The sequence below is a fragment of the Haliotis rufescens genome, unplaced genomic scaffold (assembly GCF_023055435.1).
Source record: "Haliotis rufescens isolate VD_foot unplaced genomic scaffold, xgHalRufe1.0.p SCAF_3, whole genome shotgun sequence".
NCBI lineage: Eukaryota > Metazoa > Mollusca > Gastropoda > Lepetellida > Haliotidae > Haliotis > Haliotis rufescens.
Window position 1 is genome coordinate 49,998,743 of NW_025964001.1, and position 21,666 is coordinate 50,020,408.

The following is a 21,666-nucleotide window of genomic DNA, read 5'->3' on the forward strand; positions in this document are numbered from 1 at the left end:
CGTTTGATTCTGATCAATGGTACTCGGGTTATTAGTTTTAGTTACAGACTGACGAATTGCTTTGACCCCTAATGGATCCCAAAGTCTACGTTGTGGGTTTAACTTGCGTCTGTATTGCAAAGACATTGTTATATTGAAATTATGTAACCTTATGTTTAATATAAAAATGGATGATATTAATCTAAATAACATAACTGATACTAGTACAATCGAAGAGGGTACTGACAGGGTATGAAACTCCCAAAAATTTCAGCCAGACCACAGGACTGGCTAGCTGAAATACTTGCCAGCCCTGACCAAAACCTGCCTGCCCACTATAATCATATGTTTGTCAGGATAATTTAATTAAAAATATGAAAACTGATTGCTTGTAGCATAAGCCCATCGCTAAATGTTAGGTTGTCTAAAAGCTAACGGGGTTTCTTTTTGGTTACATTTTATCATTCATCTTTACATGTGAATTAATGCTTATCATCGGGAAATATTTAGAATATTTTCACCTATGAAATGTAACCCGACCATCGGGCAGGGGGATTTGAAAATCTGACAGCCCGAGTTGAAATCAACCCGTCTCGGACGGTCGGACAGGCAGGTATTTCGAACGCTGGTACTAATGAAACCAGCTTTACGAATCTTAACGATGAACTTTTGAAACCAGCCGTTAATGATTATTACGATGCCTTAAAAGAAACTCCTATAGGTCGTGACTATTCAAAGTTTACGATAGATAGTAAAGGAATATTGTGACTGAGTGGCTCTCCGGATATTGATCTTATGAATTCTCGTACTCGTAAGCCCCTAGCTTCGTCTACGATAGCCAGTAAACACGGCATCAACTTTGTTCGTAATGAATTAGGTTTTGTAGACTACTCACGAGAAAAACTTTCTGCGAAGACTACTAAGGTTTTTCAGACTGTGCTTACTGAACTCGGTAACATTGATAAAGATAATTTGGAAGAAAGCTCGAAGCTGGCCTCGGAGAATTCTTGGATACATACTACGATAATTCAATGTTACAGGTATCATCCTCGGAGTTCAGTATTAGGGAATTACGACTGACTGACTGACTGAGTATGGTTTTACGCCGCTTTTAGCAATATTCCAGCAATATCACGGCGGGGGACACCAGAAATGGGCTTCACACATTGTACCCATGTCGGGAATCGAACCCGGGTCTTCGGCGTGATGAGCGAACGCTTTAACCACTAGGCTACCCGACTGCCCCTAGGGAATTACGAGGTCTTGACAAGGCAATGCAAACAATGCGGGGAGAACACATCAATTATATAGCCAAGCTATCCGAACTCGACAAGCATATAGCTTATGAGAAAACAAAACTTGAACAGGCGGGTGATGAATTCAGTAGACGCCGCGTTGCAGAAAGATTGCGTAAATTAGAAGACGAAAGATCGGCCCGCCTTGAAGCGGCTTCCAGTAATAGTAAGGCACTTCGTTCACAAATCAGTCAAATTCGAGAAACGATTGATCAAGTCCTCAACGATGATACTACACTGGCCGATAAAATGAAAACATTGTTCAGAGAACAGGGGATAACCATTGCCAGTATTTTAACCGCATTGGGATTTATTATATCGACTTTGACTCTCGCGTTAACCGGTGGTACAGGCGGTACAGGAGGTGGCACACCACCTAGTGATAGGGGTGGTGTAAAAGAGTGGATAAAAAAGCACTTAAAGGCATTAGGAGAAGCACTGGGAAAGCTCGCTGGGAAAGCCGCGTCTGCACTTCCCGGTATAATAGGGAGTATTGTTTCCTGGCTCTTGAATTTATTAGCAAAGACCACCACTTGGCTTAGTCAAAACTTGTGGGCACTGATCAATATGTTGTTGATTTTTAGCGGCATTATGTGGTGGCACTTGTGGTTGTGTGTCAGTAGATGGTTGTGAAACATGTGGTGTCTGTGGCTTGACTATTCCCGTTTCGCCTGTGTTTATTTGCGTTATTAATTGGGTGTTAATATCTGAATTTATACCTGTTTTTTGCTGATCGGAAGCAATAACAATTTTATTATTAAAACCGATCACTTGACCGATCTTAAGTTCCATATTACTCGGAGACATGTATAGGCGCATAAACGTAGTCTTCTTTGGATTGAACGTACTGTAATACATCTTGATGACGCTTTATAGAAGATGGTATGTCAACTGGTGAATAGCATCCTCCACATTTGCGACAAACTGTTTTTGCGCATCGAGCGCCGCCCCAGAACCATTTATTCCCGTTCGTGTTTGCGATTGTGCACCAAGAGCTGCCCATACATAGGTTCTTATTGATTCATTAACTCTTACAACTCCTGGGTTAATAAAATTATTTTCTGTTTTATGATATATAGAAATTCATTCCAAGCCTTTCCAGGTGGTTGCTCAACCTTTTGGACGGTGAAAGCAACACCACCCTTAAAGTTCATACGATCGTCTCTCCACTCGTTACTTGAGAGAGCAAAGCTCGGGAGAAGCCGACCTCTTTTTAGTAAATCATCGCTGACTACTTTAACAGAGTACGGAATACCTAGACCATGGTTAACTCCACTCAGACGCCAATCTTAACTCGAAAAAACATTAAATTCCTGACAAATACGTTTGAATGCCCACCTATTGTACGGATTATTTGATGCATTCCATGCTCAATCCTGCGGTAATGGAGCACTAATTTCTTTAAGTATACGTCTAATCTGATAGTACACATGAAATAATATAACAGACTTATATAGTTTAAATCCTGGGGCATTAACAGATATGCCACATCCCGTTGTAGCACACCATATGGCAAAGTTTAACTGGTTCTGCCAAAATTGCATCGGATTGTGAAACCAATCGTGCACCATTTTATCGCTAGTTGCCGTGACCCTGTATTTTTCAAAGATATCAGGGAATTCAACAACAAAATTAGCACCAGAGGAACTTACTAAAATCGACTGATTAGTAATATAAGTTGATTTCATATTTAAGTTATGATATAGTATTATTGTATATTTAATATGTATGTCACACTCCCGGGAATAACAAATGGCCAGTCTTTTCAACTGCTTCATACTATCGATAACACGGATGGACAACTTGAAGTCGCCCTATGCGATGTAACATATTACCCGCGGTGGACCAATATAAATGATGCGAGAGAAAATAATAGGTTTTTAATAGGTGAAATAGGTATTGATCACACTCACATTGTTATACCTGATGGGTATTACAGCGTATGCTCACTCAATGATGAAATATTTAAACCTTTGGGAGCTAGTCTCACACAAAATGAGTCGAATGGGATGCTGAAATTAAGCGCTGGAGAAGAGAAGTTACTTCTTACCAAGATCTTAGCAGAAACACTTGGACTTGAAGGCAAAATGTGAATAATACCACCCAACGATATAGTGGATGGAATTAAATTACCCGATTTAGTTCCCTATTAAGAGTTGTGCATCCATCTTGATCAGATCAGTAAAACGGATAATATTCAACTAGAAAGTCCTTCTACTCTGCTTAGAGCTATTCCAGTCAAAGAAGAAAAATACAATAGCGGTAGAACAGAATCTTTCTCATCATTACAATATAAAAAATTAAAGAGGGGTATTATTTTAGACCTCAAAATTTCTGTATTAGATGTAAAACATCAACCTGTACATATAGGATACTTGAGTGTAACACTCCATATTATAAATAATGCTTGATTCATCAGGCCCTGGAACGCTCAGACAATGTAATACAATTGCACTTTCGGATCTCGGAGACACAGAAGGATTCGGTAAACCCGGTACCGATGGCAAGTTATACGCTTTACACTTACAAGATAATGTATACAAGCGGAAAGAAGTTGCATTCCCAGTTAATCTAGGAGATTTAAGTGATGTTGACGCTAGTAAACTCATTATAAACCTATTCATTGGGATCGCTATTAAGTAAGAGATTTCTTTCTATAGGCATTAAAACCTATTGTGAGGTTTTACTTTCCAGTCGGGTTAAATCTCATAAACAGGGACGTTGTAATGTCCCTGGGATTTTATATAATATCCCAGGGATTTTATAGGATATTCAAGTCATATTTGCTATAATATCCCAGGGATTTTATATAATGTCTTGGGTATTTTATTAATATAACTTCCACGAGTGTACCACGAGGCTACAGAGGGGTTGATAAGCCTCACTGGTTTTTAGATTGTCCTTTTCAAGATCCGTACGCCAGCAACAGATATTTTACTCGCTATCCTAAGGTTAATGGAAAGTATGTTCGAAACATAAAAATGTTGATAAATGTTGTTTTAAGTTTCTTTTTTCAGTTTATAAGTATGGAAAAACACTTTCCCTCGGTTTTGGTAGACAGAGCATGCCCTGGGGGTCAAGAAAAACCGCGGGGGCTTCGCCCCCTTGGTTTTTCCCTCTCCCCAGGGCATGCTCTGTCTACCAAAACCTCGTGAGCGTGTTTTCTCTAATACATAAAAACACTTCATACAATCTTACTCACAATGATGATAATTAATGGACTATGATCAAAGCAAAAATTGAGTGGCTACTGAATATCGTCATTAACCCACCTTATGTGATAATGGGTAAGGCACATAATTTAACTAAGATAATAAATAGTGGGATCCTACTCGAAAGAGTGTGTTAGTCTCTCCCCTGCCAGAAAACCCATGTCATATGTTATTTAGTTGGCTGGCATCAAAAAGTGTTAGTTTAAATTTGGTTACAGAATTCAATGATATTAAACAGAACTTGAGTGCAATACCTGATCTTTCTACACTTATTATTGAATTCTTGTTTGGAGATGCACCAGAAGATGCCTTCGATATATTACCAGGTCTATCGATTAAATGGCTCAAGAAACACCAACGTCAACATTGCAGTATTATTTATGTAGGAGCATCACCCATTGCAAACCTTGAGGGAGTCCAAATTATTAAAAGTGACAGCATTTCTCTTACTAAGATATTCTTGCCGTATAATATACATTTAATAAGGTTGATGTATACTCTCAAAACATTGAAGCAAGACCAATTAAAGACTATTATATTATATAATAATATACACTATGGGTTTATATCCGGCGCTCGATGAAGCATCTGAAAAGATGGATACTGTTGATGGATTTCGATTACATCAAATAAGCGACATAAAACATCGAATAGAGAAGGAGAGGGAGTTGAGACTTGGATTGAATAAAAAGTATCGCAGAGCCGTGAATGCTCTCGACGGAGTTAACACCGCACTTGTAAAAGCTGGCATGGGACTCGGTGTAGCGGGTGTTGGTTTATTATCAACTATAATCGCCGCGACTATCGTACTTGGTATGGAAATAGCCGCCGGAGTCTCAGGACTGGCAGGTATAGCAATAAATTTCATTTCTCGTAAGTTGCAAAAGAAAGCTTTAAAACATGATAATATTTGGATGCCGAAGCAAAGTTGAACAGCATTGAGGATCATATTTCAACAGCAATGGCTGATTGTAAGATATCCGAGGAGGAGTTTCGTTTAGTTTTGTCAGAACTCACCAAATACAATGTAATGAAGCACACATCGATCACATTCTCTTAAGACCAGTGGTATTAGCAAAGGCGAGAAAAAAAAGTTTATAGAACAGGGGAGGCAACAAGCGCGTCAATTATTCCGTGCCAAAACCAAAGAACTTGTTGGAGATTAAAAATAGATTGCTTACTATCATGAGATCGTACCACATAAAAAATCATACATTCATTTAAACGAATGCTTACATAAGTATATAATAATGGAGAATTACAAACCATCAAAGGAAGAACTCGAAAAAGCTATCGAAGCATTTATGCTCAGGAACAAAATTATCAAATGGAGAGAATAACCACAGGGTATATATTATATCAGTGATGTCGAACCAACCAAATACGGTCATCAATTGTTTCTTTCCAAATACCAAGAAGATTTTCTAGTCTGGTCTCCTAGTAAAATGAACGAAGAACTTAGTAAATATGTTGAATATCACTTTGTTAAAAATAATGGTATACGTATGAGTAAAAATAATAGAGATTATTTTCATTACAATTAAGTTTAGTCTCATCATCGTTTTTGTACTAAAAATTCCCTCTATGGTATCATTGATTGACTCAAAGTAGTGGTGAGCTAGAGTCAATTTAACTTAAACTTATGACTATCGTTGAATCACATCATTGTTTTTGCATTGTGTTTTTCAGAATTTCTCGCACACAATCTTCACAATGTTTTCCTGTTTCGTGCTGTTTAACTTTCGGTATACCGTGGAACAAAAGATTGTTTTGTTAACTTTGATTTTCAAGGTAGTCCAGTTTCGTAGTTAGTGTTTCCGCATCTTTTTTCAGGACCAGATCATTATCACAGTATGTGCACAACATATTATAGACACATCTGGTCAAGTTCAAGTTGTCATTGATGTGGAGTGAAGAAAAGGTATCGCAAGATGATTCTGCCTGTAGAGTAAAACTTCTGTCTGTTAAGTGTTTGTCAGTATATAGTTGAGTAAATCGCACAAATACAGAGGTACTTCCGGAGGTGGCTCCTGATTTTGATGTATGTTAACAAAGGACTTATAACAGATCCAGACATTTTGCTGACACAAAATGCTTCAAAAGCATCACAGAAAGATGGTGGCGGAACAATGTGGGATAAATACACTTCACCCATGAAGTAACCATAACACCTGAAGACCATATAGTCAGCAATAACGTTGTGCAGATTACCATGCGGTAAGACAGGGCAATCAATGTGGGATAAATACACTTCAACCATGATGTAACCGTAAGACCTGAAGACCATATAGTCAGCAATAACGTTGTACAGATTACCATGCGGTAAGACAGGGCAATCAGTGGCGTCCATTTGGAAGACAGGGAAGTAAGGCAAAACTGTGCCTATCAGTTTCACACCACTAGGTTGGGTGAAGGTTCCAATTCTTGCATGCCAAATGTCAATGGATACACCCTTTTTAAATTTGTATGGTTTGAATAACGTCAAACTTTCTGTACTGTAATAATATTCACAAATCTTGTCCACAACCCGAAATGCCGACCTGTCTCAATCACACATGCCTTTCAACTTCCTTAATGCCAGTCAACAGAAAAAAACATATAAACTGTGTGTGGTTTTCAGGAAAGGGTTTTTATTGGAGGTGCTCTACCTAGCACTAATAAGATTGAAGATGCATTAATTTCAAGATTTACAGTATCTAACTTTCCAACTGAAAACAGAAGGGTGTTAGTGTGCATCTAATGTGCTAGGTAAACTTGTAAACAGCAACACCAAATTCACACTTACAGAGATGGGGAAAACACTGTGTTCACAGTTTTCATTAAAGTATAATCAATAGTTTTTGACATCATTACTCCTATAGGTAAGTGTGTTCATATTTGAGTAAATGATTTTTGCATTTAGAGTTTTCCCTCAATTCCACTCAGAACGTCAGACAGTCATATGACATCACAGAAGGTTACCATGGTTACAGCTTCAACATGACGAGTCAGCACTTTAGTCATAAGGGCCCCTGCTACCTCTCCACTTACTTTGATTTGTGGCCATGATGGGAGCAGACCGACTCCTGGGACGTGTATCCATGTGACTCCTCCCCGTGTCCCGAGGGGAAATTAGATGCTGAGATGTTCCCTGTGACCATCCTTCTCCCTCGGCTGGAGCTTGGGGGTTGGGGTAAGGAGGCCTTGGAGTGGACGGGACTGATCACCTCCTGGGTGTAGTTCCGCTGACTGTGCTGGAGGGGGGTGAGGGGTGGGGTGCGCCATGCAGACTTTACGTTCCCGCGGACAGACGGAGGTATGGACTGGTCCTGTCACAACATATTTCAAGGATATAGTTAGTGTTTTGATTGTTTCTTTGTTTTTAATGCCACACTGAGCAAGATTCCAGCTAAATGAACACGCATAGGCCTCTTTCCAACAACACGATCTTAGCACTACACCTACAGTAACTCCACACATCAAAATAAAACACATCAGAGAAAACATAAATATAGTCTGAAGAGTGAAGAGTGTGTGTGTGAGGGTGGGGTGGGGGGGCACCTCCAATACTCCTTCTCTGGATCAACCAGTGCCATGAGCAGGGTACAGTGGATTATATACAGGGCAAATCTGGGACTTAAACCTAGGATGGAAAGATCTGAGGGGTTCAACACATACCTGCTCCACTGGAAGTACCATGACCCTCTTCCTCAGTCAGTTTAGGTTAGGAAGGTCACATAACAGTGTTTGAAGTGTGACCTTAATGTATGTGGACTATGTGGCCTATTCCTCTTACCCTGGTACACTTACTTGCAAACACAACTTACACAAACAATTAATGTGCTGTGATACCAGTTATTCATATGTTCCAGGGATGTGAGCAGGTTTTCCCCCCAAAAGAGGAAAATAATTGATTGCATTTTAAGCAATTTCGTGCTGTTTGGGTAACATTCACACCAAGAAATGTAATAAGTCAATGGCAAAAGTCGAGTCAAATAAAGATGGGGGAAGCAGTAAAATTTCAAAGTTAAATCAGTACTTTAAAAAAACTGGGCATAGCTTATGCACACCTGGCTACCCGCGGGGTCTAGGAGCAATACAATCCATAAACTTCACCTCCCCATCACCCAGATATAAGGACAACTGTCACAAGCATGCAATGTCTGACCCTTTCCCCATGTTGAAGCATAATGAAAAAACCTACCTTGTGCTTACTTACCTTTTGTTGAAAAAAATAAAACAACATTGCAAACATAAGACATTAATACAACAAATATCCCTGTGTTATTGTTTTTCGGACGCTGAAGAAACATTCATATTTTTCTCGTTAATCACATGAACAGCTGTAAAACATCTCATTCACTTATAGGCCAAAAGACAACTTTATCTTAAAAACAGGCCATCTTCTGAGTATTTACAATTTCTGTGTGACGACACACCCCACGTTAAAGTGCAAGTATTCTTGATAGAAAACGAATGATGACCAAAAACCTATGATCCGACGATAATAGTATTGTGTCATTAATAATAATAAAGGCATATATGATGCTGAAAGCTCTGATCGAATACAGGACAATATGCGACGGTTGTCCGGAAACACAATAATATTTTTTGGAGTATTTTTTTAATATCTTTTATTATACTTTACGAGGAAGATAATTTTTTCCAAGGACTAAAAAACATGATTTTCGGTGTTCCCGCAGAGATTTCACATCCCTGATGTTCTCAGATGTAGCAATAAGGTTGAATTTGTTTCACAAAGTATTTGTAGTACTCTCACCATTGTAACTCCCATACAAATATTGAACAATAGTTATCACTGTTTATAATTCTAAGAATACTACCGGTACCTCTATTACATATTGGCCATAAATCCTCTATTTTGGTTTCAGTCACACAAACTAAATTTACAGATTTTCTTCACTGTCGATCACACAAAATTAGTTGTTCCCAATATAGCACTATAGCAACCCAAGCTATGATGTGCATAATGGTGTGAAACCTCACTTCTTTCCAACATATTACCACTAGAGGTAGGTGAATTGGGGAGGTGGGTTGGAGTACATCTGACGTAATAGAGGTAGTATTCTTAGAATTATTAACAATGATAACTTTTGTTCGATAATTCGTGCGAATCCTCTACCTCTATTACATCTTTGCCAGAATATACCAGAAGGCCCCGGGGGATCTGCCTCTAGTAACTGTGTAATTGACAGTTATCCTCTTCTGGGGACCATTTAATCACTGATTCTAATCCTGACTCGAGATAATTTCCTCTGAAATTCCTCCTGAGGACTTGAAAATCAGAATGCATCAAGAATCAGTCAAATATGCAAGACCTTCACTAGAATAAACCTTTATATTTGCTGATCTTGTTAGTATGACGTCATTTCTGGTCTATTTCTACCAAATGACGTAACTTCTTGTTTAAATTTGTGACACTATTTCCGGAGCTGACTTCACTTCCTGTTTTGACCTCACTTCCGGTTTGTCACTTCCCTTTTATTGGATAATGACGTCTCTTATGGTCTATTTTCTACCAAAAGACGTCATTTCCTCATTAGATGGACCTTGTAATGCTATTTCCGGTGCTGACGTCACTTCCAGTTATGATCTCACTTCGGGCGATGACGTCAGTTCCGATTCTATCTCTTCTGGCTGTGACGTCACTTCCGGTCATCTGCACTTAGTACTAGAAGCAGTTGATACTCAAGGTGCTCCTAATCCATCCTACACCTAATAGACAGGATAATCAAGGGTGTACTTACCCTCTGGGGATGTAAGGTCCATTCTGTTGCCACTATTATCCCCTGGTGGGAAAGGCTGTCGGCAAGGATGTTCAGCTTCCCCGGAATATGTCTCGCTTCCATCCGGCAACTGATGGAGTCTGCCAAGGCAAACAATTGTGTAGTCTCCATCATCAGAGAAGTGGATCTGGTTGCTCCTTGTTTCTGAATGCATGCCACTACTGTTATGTTGTCCGTGGCTATGGGGATGGACGATTGGGAGAGACGTATCTTCCATGCCGGGATGGCCTTCATTTGATAGGATGAAGGATCCTCTCTCCGGTGCTCCAAGATCCTTGTTCCGTAAGATCGTCAATATGGACGAATCTGATGCGTCTGAAAATAGATGGTGTCCGGGCGTTGGAGAAGTCAGAGGAATGCCGCTCATCCCATGCTCTCTGTGAGTCCACCAATGCAGGTCCCGTAAAAAGTGGGGAGGTACGAGGGGTGTTCATTAAAGATTTCCCCTAAACCACTTAGGGTTATCATATTTGGTTGAAATTTCACATGTATAATGATACATGTATCTATGGGTTATGTCTGAATTTGCAGCACTATTAATCTTACCACTTTTACAGGTGTTATGATCGAGTAGGGTGTGACAATGGAGCCAGTAGAATACCGAGCAGTGATTAGGTTTTTATATTTGAAAGGTCACACACCAAAAGAAACTTTCGATGAAATGAAAGCAACTTATGGGGAAGATGCCCCATCATATGACGTTGTTAAACACTGGCATCGCCAGTTCAAGTGTGGTTGGACATCTGTGGAAACAGCTGCCATTCCTGGTCGCCCCTATTCAGCCATTGATGAGGACACTATCCATCAAGTGGAGACCGCCATTTTGGCAGACCGACGTATAACTATTCGCCCCTTAGCAAAAGATGTCAAGATCAGTGTAGGGTCTGTGGAAAAAATCATCCATGACAATTTGAACATGCATAAGGTGTCTGCACGATGGATTCCCAGGTTGCTCACACCTTTCCAAAAGCAGGAACGAGTCAATTGCTCAAAGGATCTTTTGGACATGTGCCAAAAAAAACAGGCAAACTTTTTTGACAGACTTATCACACAGGATGAAACATGGGTCCATCACTTTGATGCTGAGACTAAAGTTCAGCCGATGCAATGGAAGCATGTGGAGTCACCACCCCCAAAGAAGGCACGTGTCCAACCCCCTGCAGGCAAGGTCATGCTTACGGTGTTTTGGGACTAGCACGGAGTAGTGATGATGGATTTCTTGGCAAAGGGTACCACAATTACAGGAGCTTATTATGCTTCACTGCTGCGGAAATTGCGGGATGCTATCAAGCTTAAGAGGCGTGGCATGCTGACCAAGGGTCTCCGTCTCCTGCAAGACAATGCTCCAGTACACAACTCTCATGTTGCCCAGACAGAAGCGCGGTCCTGTGGCTATGAAATCCTTCCACATCCTCCTTACTCTCCTGACCTTGCACCATCTGACTTCCACCTCTTTCCAACCATGAAGTCATTTTTGAAGGGAAAACGTTTCATAGATGATGAAACACTGATTTCTGAAGTCAAATCCTGGTTTGAGATGCAAAATGAGGGCTTTTACAAGCCAGGTCTCCATAGTTGCATAACACGATGGGAGAAGTGTGTAACTCTTGGTGGTTCCTATGTGGAGAAAGACTAATACCTATGCCAAGTTTCATTCCACTAGGTCCATCGGAAGTGGGTCAGGGGAAATCTTTAATGAACACCCCTCGTAACTGAGCCTTGAACTCAAGGATGTGGGATCGTAGCAAGTTGATCCATCTCTGCAGAGGACGTAACATCAACCTTCCTCTGAAGGTCATATCCTGTAGAGACGTTAGGTTGCCTAGAAGAGACATCCACCACCTTAGAGACCTGCTGGATTGACTTGATAAGGTTTGAATCATCGTAATAGGCTCGACGAATGGCTCCTTTGGTCGACATAGATATCCCTTTTGTAGTTGGAAATGCGCCCCAATGTAAACGACATCTTGAACCGGAGTGGTCTCAGACTTGGAGGGATTGACTAGCCTAGGTAGGTTATAAGCTTGACCAGAAATAGCATGTTCTGGTGTAGCTGAGCTTCTTCTTGGTCTAGTAACATGAATCGTCCAGGTAGCCATTTTGAACTTTGGAGGAGGTACCAGGAATTTCTTTTTGAGGATCTTTAAGTCGATTATCATCCTCATGTCAGGTGAATTCTTTTTTGGAACTAAGAATAGTGGAGAATAAAAGCCTTTGGTCTTGTTGGTCTCCGATTGTTTCCGAATGTCTGGCTTCTTGACTAGCTTCATGATGGCCAGATCTGCTGCCGCTAGCTTGGCTCCTACTAGACGAAATCTGCATCCGATGGCTTAAGATTTCAGGATGGGATGCTTCTTGAACTGCAGTTTGTATCCATGAGCCATGACGTCTAGGACCCAGTGGTTGGGTGTAATCTGCTTCCTTCCAATTTTCGGCATATGACGCATTATGTTGAAAGACGGTAGGCGTAAATAGCAGTCCATAGACATAACCTGGGCGAAAGGGTCTATAACAGTGGAATGGGTGGCACCTCTGTCCCTGGATCTGCCCCGGCAATAGGATCCTCTTTTCTTGTAGTCAGACTGACGCTTGTCGTACCCCTGACTCATTTGGAACGGTTGCTTCCCGGAGGGGACAAACTTCATCTTCGGTGGCTGTTTATTTGACAAGTTTTTCTGATCCCAGGAACGCTTTGAGGGATAGGAAGATCTATGTGCTTTGGTAGCTAGGTTGATGGTTGATACTTGGAATCGTTCCGTTGTATCTTGACCTCGTCTATGACACTACTGTAACGGTCTGCTAGGTTACCGTGGAGTCCGTGCGGTGACCGTACAGTGTCTTAGCTGGGGAGTATGGCCTTGCGGTACCCTGACAGGACCTAAGCGGAGATGTAGATGCCCGTGTTTCACGGGAGGGTAAAACTTGAGAGCTTCTAACCAGCTGGTTGATATGGTCAGCTGGGGTAGGCCGTACGGCCGTGGCTGTAGGAGAAACAGATGTCTGTCCCCCATGTCTTTAGCTATAGCTGAGAAGCGTGACTCAAACGTAGACTCCATTATCTCTATCGGTTGTTTGAAGAGTTATTCAATCAAGTTCATAGGGAACACAGGAGATGATTCATTTGCCAGAGTAGCTGGTAGAGGCGCTGAGATAGAGTCAGAGACTAGTTCAGAGTCCATAGCCGTAATGACATCGACTTTCTTCTTGGCTGCTTGGTGAAGGCCTTCTTAGATAGAGTGGTGCACTGCTCACATCTTGCCTCATCTATACATTTGGCCTTTCTGCACTTCCAGCAGTAGATATGTAGACCTCCCATGATCATAAAATGGCGACACTTCTTACAAGCAGAAGAAGAGGGAAACTCCATGCCGACCTTACAAACACCTCACACCAGCTTATACTTACGTGAGTACGATCGTCACTACAATAAGCAGCTATTAATATAGACTTAATATGTCTATTTAAGAAAACTTATAGAACAATCTTAGATTAATTTGACTAATACCAAGTGCTAGATAGCTATAGTGCTATATTGGGAACAACTAATTGTGTGTAATTGACAGCGAAGTGACTGATTTATGGCAAAGATGTAATAGAGGTAGAGGTAGAGAATTCGCAAGAATTACACAGATTTTGTATAGTATATTCAGTTGTAGCGCTAAAATCGCTTTGTGAAACAGTACAAAGACATCCTGAGAACTCAAACATACAAGGCCATAAGCAGACTGGTCCGCCCTCACAGCACCCCAACATACCAGACCATTAGCAGACTGTTCTGCAAACACAGCACCCAAGCATACCAGGCCATTAGCAGTCTGTTCTGCCAACACAGCACCAAAACATACGATACCATTTGCAGACTGTTCTCCCACCACAGCAACCCAACATACCAGAACATTAGCAGACTTTTCCTCAAACACAGCACCCAACATACAAGACCATTAGCAGTCTGTTCTGCAACCACAGCACCAAAACATACCAGACCATTAGCAGACTGTTCTGCCAACACAGCACCCCAACATACCAGGCCATTATCAGACTTTTCTGCCACCACAGCACCCCAACATACCAGACCATAAGCAGACTGTTCTGCCACCACAGCAACCCAACATACCAGGCCATTAGCAGACTGTTCTGCCAACACAGCACCCCAACATACCAGACCATTAGCAGACTGTTCTGCCAACACAGCACCCCAACATACCAGGCCATAACCAGACTGTTCTGCCAACACAGCACCCCAACATACCAGACCATTAGCAGACGGTTCTGCCACCACAGCACCCCAACATACCAGGCCATCAGCAGACTGTTCTGCCACCACAGCACCCAACATACAAGACCATTAGCAGTCTGTTCTGCAACCACAGCACCCAAACATACCAGACCATTAGCAGACTGTTCTGCCAACACAGCACCCCAACATACCAGGCCATTATCAGACTTTTCTGCCACCACAGCACCCCAACATACCAGACCATAAGCAGACTGTTCTGCCACCACAGCAACCCAACATACCAGGCCATTAGCAGACTGTTCTGCCAACACAGCACCCCAACATACCAGACCATTAGCAGACTGTTCTGCCAACACAGCACCCCAACATACCAGGCCATAACCAGACTGTTCTGCCACCACAGCACCCCAACATACCAGGCCATCAGCAGACTGTTCTGCCACCACAGCACCCAACATACAAGACCATTAGCAGTCTGTTCTGCAACCACAGCACCCAAACATACCAGACCATTAGCAGACTGTTCTGCCAACACAGCACCCCAACATACCAGGCCATTATCAGACTTTTCTGCCACCACAGCACTCCAACATACCAGACCATAAGCAGACTGTTCTGCCACCACAGCAACCCAACATACCAGGCCATTAGCAGACTGTTCTGCCAACACAGCACCCCAACATACCAGACCATTAGCAGACTGTTCTGCCAACACAGCACCCCAACATACCAGGCCATAACCAGACTGTTCTGCCACCACAGCACCCCAACATACCAGACCATTAGCAGACGGTTCTGCCACCACAGCACCCCAACATACCAGGCCATCAGCAGACTGTTCTGCCACCACAGCACCCAACATACAAGACCATTAGCAGTCTGTTCTGCAACACAGCACCCCAACATACTAGGCCATTATCAGACTTTTCTGCCACCACAGCACCCAACATACCAGACCATTAGCAGACGGTTCTGCCACCACACAGCACCCCAACATACCAGGCCATTAGCAGAGGGTTCTGCCACCACAGCACCCCAACATACCAGGTCATTATCAGACTGTTCCACCACCACAGCACCCCAACATACCAGACCATTAGCAGACTGTTCTGCAAACACAGCACCCAAGCATACCAGGCCATTAGCAGTCTGTTCTGCCAACACAGCACCAAAACATACGATACCATTTGCAGACTGTTCTCCCACCACAGCAACCCAACATACCAGAACATTAGCAGACTGTTCCTCAAACACAGCACCCAACATACAAGACCATTAGCAGTCTGTTCTGCCAACACAGCACCCCAACATACCAGGCCATTATCAGACTTTTCTGCCACCACAGCACCCCAACATACCAGACCATAAGCAGACTGTTCTGCCACCACAGCAACCCAACATACCAGGCCATTAGCAGACTGTTCTGCCAACACAGCACCCCAACATACCAGACCATTAGCAGACTGTTCTGCCAACACAGCACCCCAACATACCAGGCCATAACCAGACTGTTCTGCCAACACAGCACCCCAACATACCAGACCATTAGCAGACGGTTCTGCCACCACAGCACCCCAACATACCAGGCCATCAGCAGACTGTTCTGCCACCACAGCACCCAACATACAAGACCATTAGCAGTCTGTTCTGCAACCACAGCACCCAAACATACCAGACCATTAGCAGACTGTTCTGCCAACACAGCACCCCAACATACCAGGCCATTATCAGACTTTTCTGCCACCACAGGACCCCAACATACCAGACCATAAGCAGACTGTTCTGCCACCACAGCAACCCAACATACCAGGCCATTAGCAGACTGTTCTGCCAACACAGCACCAAAACATACCAGACCATTAGCAGACTGTTCTGCCAACACAGCACCCCAACATACCAGGCCATTATCAGACTTTTCTGCCACCACAGCACCCCAACATACCAGACCATAAGCAGACTGTTCTGCCACCACAGCAACCCAACATACCAGGCCATTAGCAGACTGTTCTGCCAACACAGCACCCCAACATACCAGACCATTAGCAGACTGTTCTGCCAACACAGCACCCCAACATACCAGGCCATAACCAGACTGTTCTGCCAACACAGCACCCCAACATACCAGACCATTAGCAGACGGTTCTGCCACCACAGCACCCCAACATACCAGGCCATCAGCAGACTGTTCTGCCACCACAGCACCCAACATACAAGACCATTAGCAGTCTGTTCTGCAACCACAGCACCCAAACATACCAGACCATTAGCAGACTGTTCTGCCAACACAGCACCCCAACATACCAGGCCATTATCAGACTTTTCTGCCACCACAGCACCCCAACATACCAGACCATAAGCAGACTGTTCTGCCACCACAGCAACCCAACATACCAGGCCATTAGCAGACTGTTCTGCCAACACAGCACCCCAACATACCAGACCATTAGCAGACTGTTCTGCCAACACAGCACCCCAACATACCAGGCCATAACCAGACTGTTCTGCCACCACAGCACCCCAACATACCAGGCCATCAGCAGACTGTTCTGCCACCACAGCACCCAACATACAAGACCATTAGCAGTCTGTTCTGCAACCACAGCACCCAAACATACCAGACCATTAGCAGACTGTTCTGCCAACACAGCACCCCAACATACCAGGCCATTATCAGACTTTTCTGCCACCACAGCACTCCAACATACCAGACCATAAGCAGACTGTTCTGCCACCACAGCAACCCAACATACCAGGCCATTAGCAGACTGTTCTGCCAACACAGCACCCCAACATACCAGACCATTAGCAGACTGTTCTGCCAACACAGCACCCCAACATACCAGGCCATAACCAGACTGTTCTGCCACCACAGCACCCCAACATACCAGACCATTAGCAGACGGTTCTGCCACCACAGCACCCCAACATACCAGGCCATCAGCAGACTGTTCTGCCACCACAGCACCCAACATACAAGACCATTAGCAGTCTGTTCTGCAACACAGCACCCCAACATACTAGGCCATTATCAGACTTTTCTGCCACCACAGCACCCAACATACCAGACCATTAGCAGACGGTTCTGCCACCACACAGCACCCCAACATACCAGGCCATTAGCAGAGGGTTCTGCCACCACAGCACCCCAACATACCAGGTCATTATCAGACTGTTCCACCACCACAGCACCCCAACATACCAGACCATTAGCAGACTGTTCTGCAAACACAGCACCCAAGCATACCAGGCCATTAGCAGTCTGTTCTGCCAACACAGCACCAAAACATACGATACCATTTGCAGACTGTTCTCCCACCACAGCAACCCAACATACCAGAACATTAGCAGACTGTTCCTCAAACACAGCACCCAACATACAAGACCATTAGCAGTCTGTTCTGCCAACACAGCACCCCAACATACCAGGCCATTATCAGACTTTTCTGCCACCACAGCACCCCAACATACCAGACCATAAGCAGACTGTTCTGCCACCACAGCAACCCAACATACCAGGCCATTAGCAGACTGTTCTGCCAACACAGCACCCCAACATACCAGACCATTAGCAGACTGTTCTGCCAACACAGCACCCCAACATACCAGGCCATAACCAGACTGTTCTGCCAACACAGCACCCCAACATACCAGACCATTAGCAGACGGTTCTGCCACCACAGCACCCCAACATACCAGGCCATCAGCAGACTGTTCTGCCACCACAGCACCCAACATACAAGACCATTAGCAGTCTGTTCTGCAACCACAGCACCCAAACATACCAGACCATTAGCAGACTGTTCTGCCAACACAGCACCCCAACATACCAGGCCATTATCAGACTTTTCTGCCACCACAGGACCCCAACATACCAGACCATAAGCAGACTGTTCTGCCACCACAGCAACCCAACATACCAGGCCATTAGCAGACTGTTCTGCCAACACAGCACCCCAACATACCAGGCCATCAGCAGACTGTTCTGCCACCACAGCACCCAACATACAAGACCATTAGCAGTCTGTTCTGCAACCACAGCACCCCAACATACCAGGTCATTATCAGACTGTTCCACCACCACAGCACCCCAACATACCAGACCATTAGCAGACTGTTCTGCAAACACAGCACCCAAGCATACCAGGCCATTAGCAGTCTGTTCTGCCAACACAGCACCAAAACATACGATACCATTTGCAGACTGTTCTCCCACCACAGCAACCCAACATACCAGAACATTAGCAGACTGTTCCTCAAACACAGCACCCAACATACAAGACCATTAGCAGTCTGTTCTGCAACCACAGCACCCAAACATACCAGGCCATTATCAGACTTTTCTGCCACCACAGCACCCCAACATACCAGGCCATTATCAGACTTTTCTGCCACCACAGCACCCCAACATACCAGACCATAAGCAGACTGTTCTGCCACCACAGCAACCCAACATACCAGGCCATTAGCAGACTGTTCTGCCAACACAGCACCCAACATACCAGACCATTAGCAGACTGTTCTGCCAACACAGCACCCCAACATACCAGGCCATAACCAGACTGTTCTGCCAACACAGCAACCCAACATACCAGACGATTAGCAGACGGTTCTGCCACCACAGCACCCCAACATACCAGGCCATCAGCAGACTGTTCTGCCACCACAGCACCAAACATACAAGACCATTAGCAGTCTGTTCTGCAACCACAGCACCCAAACATACCAGACCATTAGCAGACTGTTCTGCCAACACAGCACCCCAACATACCAGGCCATTATCAGACTTTTCTGCCACCACAGCACCCCAACATACCAGACCATAAGCAGACTGTTCTGCCACCACAGCAACCCAACATACCAGGCCATTAGCAGACTGTTCTGCCAACACAGCACCCAAACATACCAGACCATTAGCAGACTGTTCTGCCAACACAGCACCCCAACATACCAGGCCATAACCAGACTGTTCTGCCACCACAGCACCCCAACATACCAGGCCATCAGCAGACTGTTCTGCCACCACAGCACCCAACATACAAGACCATTAGCAGTCTGTTCTGCAACCACAGCACCCAAACATACCAGACCATTAGCAGACTGTTCTGCCAACACAGCACCCCAACATACCAGACCATTAGCAGACGGTTCTGCCACCACAGCACCCAACATACCAGGCCATCAGCAGACTGTTCTGCCACCACAGCACCCAACATACAAGACCATTAGCAGTCTGTTCTGCAACACAGCACCCCAACATACCAGGCCATTATCAGACTTTTCTGCCACCACAGCACCCAACATACCAGACCATTAGCAGACGGTTCTGCCACCACACAGCACCCCAACATACCAGGCCATTAGCAGAGGGTTCTGCCACCACAGCACCCCAACATACCAGGTCATTATCAGACTGTTCCACCACCACAGCACCCCAACATACCAGACCATTAGCAGACTGTTCTCCCACCACAGCAACCCAACATACCAGGCCATTAGCAGACTGTTCTTCCACCACAGCACCCCAACATACCAGGCCATTAGCAGACTGTTCTCCCACCACAGCAACCCAACATACAAGGCCATTAGCAGACTGTTCTGCCACCACAGCACCCAAACATACAAGGCCATTATCAGACGGTTCAAACACCACACAGCACCCCAACATACCAGACCATTAGCAGACTGTTTTGCCGAAAACAGCACCCCAACATACAAGGCCATTAGCAGACTGTTCTTCCACCACAGCACCCCAACATACCAGGCCATTAGCAGACTGTTCTGCCACCACAGCAACCCAACATACAAGGCCATTAGCAGACTGTTCTGCCACCACAGCACCCCAACATACAAGGCCATTATTAGACTGTTCCACCACCACACAGCACCCCAACATACCAGACCATTAGCAGACTGTTTTGCCGAAAACAGCACCCCAACATACAAGGCCATTAGCAGACTGTTCTGCCACCACAGCACCCAACATACAAGGCCATTAGCAGACGGTTCTGCCACCACAGCACCCCTACATACCAGGCCATTAGCAGAGGGTTCTGCCACCACAGCACCCCAACATACCAGACCATTAGCAGACTGTTCTGCCGCAAACAGCCCCCCAACATGCCAAGTCATTATCAGACTGTTCCGCCACCACACAGCACCCCAACATACCAGGCCATTAGCAGACGGTTCTGCCACCATAGCACCCCAACATACCAGGTCATTATCAGACTGTTCCACCACCACACAGCACCCCAACATACCAGGCCATTAGCAGAGGGTTCTGCCACCATAGCACCCCAACATACCAGGTCATTATCAGACTGTTCCACCACCACACAGCACCCCAACATACCAGGCCATTAGCAGAGGGTTCTGCCACCACAGCACCCCAACATACCAGGTCATTATCAGACTGTTCCACCACCACACAGCACCCCAACATACCAGACCATAAGCAGACTGCCAACACAGCACCCCAACATACCAGACCATTAGCAGACGGTTCTGCCACCACAGCACCCCAACATACCAGGTCATTATCAGACTGTTCCACCACCACACAGCACCCCAACATACCAGGCCATTAGCAGAGGGTTCTGCCACCATAGCACCCAAACATACCAGGTCATTATCAGACTGTTCCACCACCACACAGCACCCCAACATACCAGGCCATTAGCAGACTGTTTTGCCGAAAACAGCACCCCAACATACAAGGCCATTAGCAGACTGTTCTGCCACCACAGCACCCAACATACAAGGCCATTAGCAGACGGTTCTGCCAACACAGCACCCCAACATACCAGGTCATTATCAGACTGTTCCACCACCACACAGCAACCCAACATACCAGGCCATTAGCAGACTGTTCTTCCACCACAGCACCCCAACATACCAGGCCATTAGCAGACTGTTCTCCCACCACAGCAACCCAACATACAAGGCCATTAGCAGACTGTTCTGCCACCACAGCACCCAAACATACAAGGCCATTATCAGACGGTTCAAACACCACACAGCACCCCAACATACCAGACCATTAGCAGACTGTTTTGCCGAAAACAGCACCCCAACATACAAGGCCATTAGCAGACTGTTCTTCCACCACAGCACCCCAACATACCAGGCCATTAGCAGACTGTTCTGCCACCACAGCA

The 21,666-nt window shown here is 44.6% G+C and overlaps 1 protein-coding gene across 1 annotated transcript in view; it reads right to left on the bottom strand.

Moving 5' to 3' along the window:
* LOC124117812 (kinesin-like protein KIF6) overlaps positions 1 to 21,666 on the bottom strand; it is a 127,865-nt gene that overhangs the window by 45,672 nt on the left and 60,527 nt on the right. Inside the window, exon 19 of the mRNA XM_046479837.2 lies at positions 7,517 to 7,794. Within this exon, the coding sequence (XP_046335793.2) occupies positions 7,517 to 7,794 (278 nt within the window). The remainder of the gene's footprint in view (positions 1 to 7,516; positions 7,795 to 21,666) is intronic.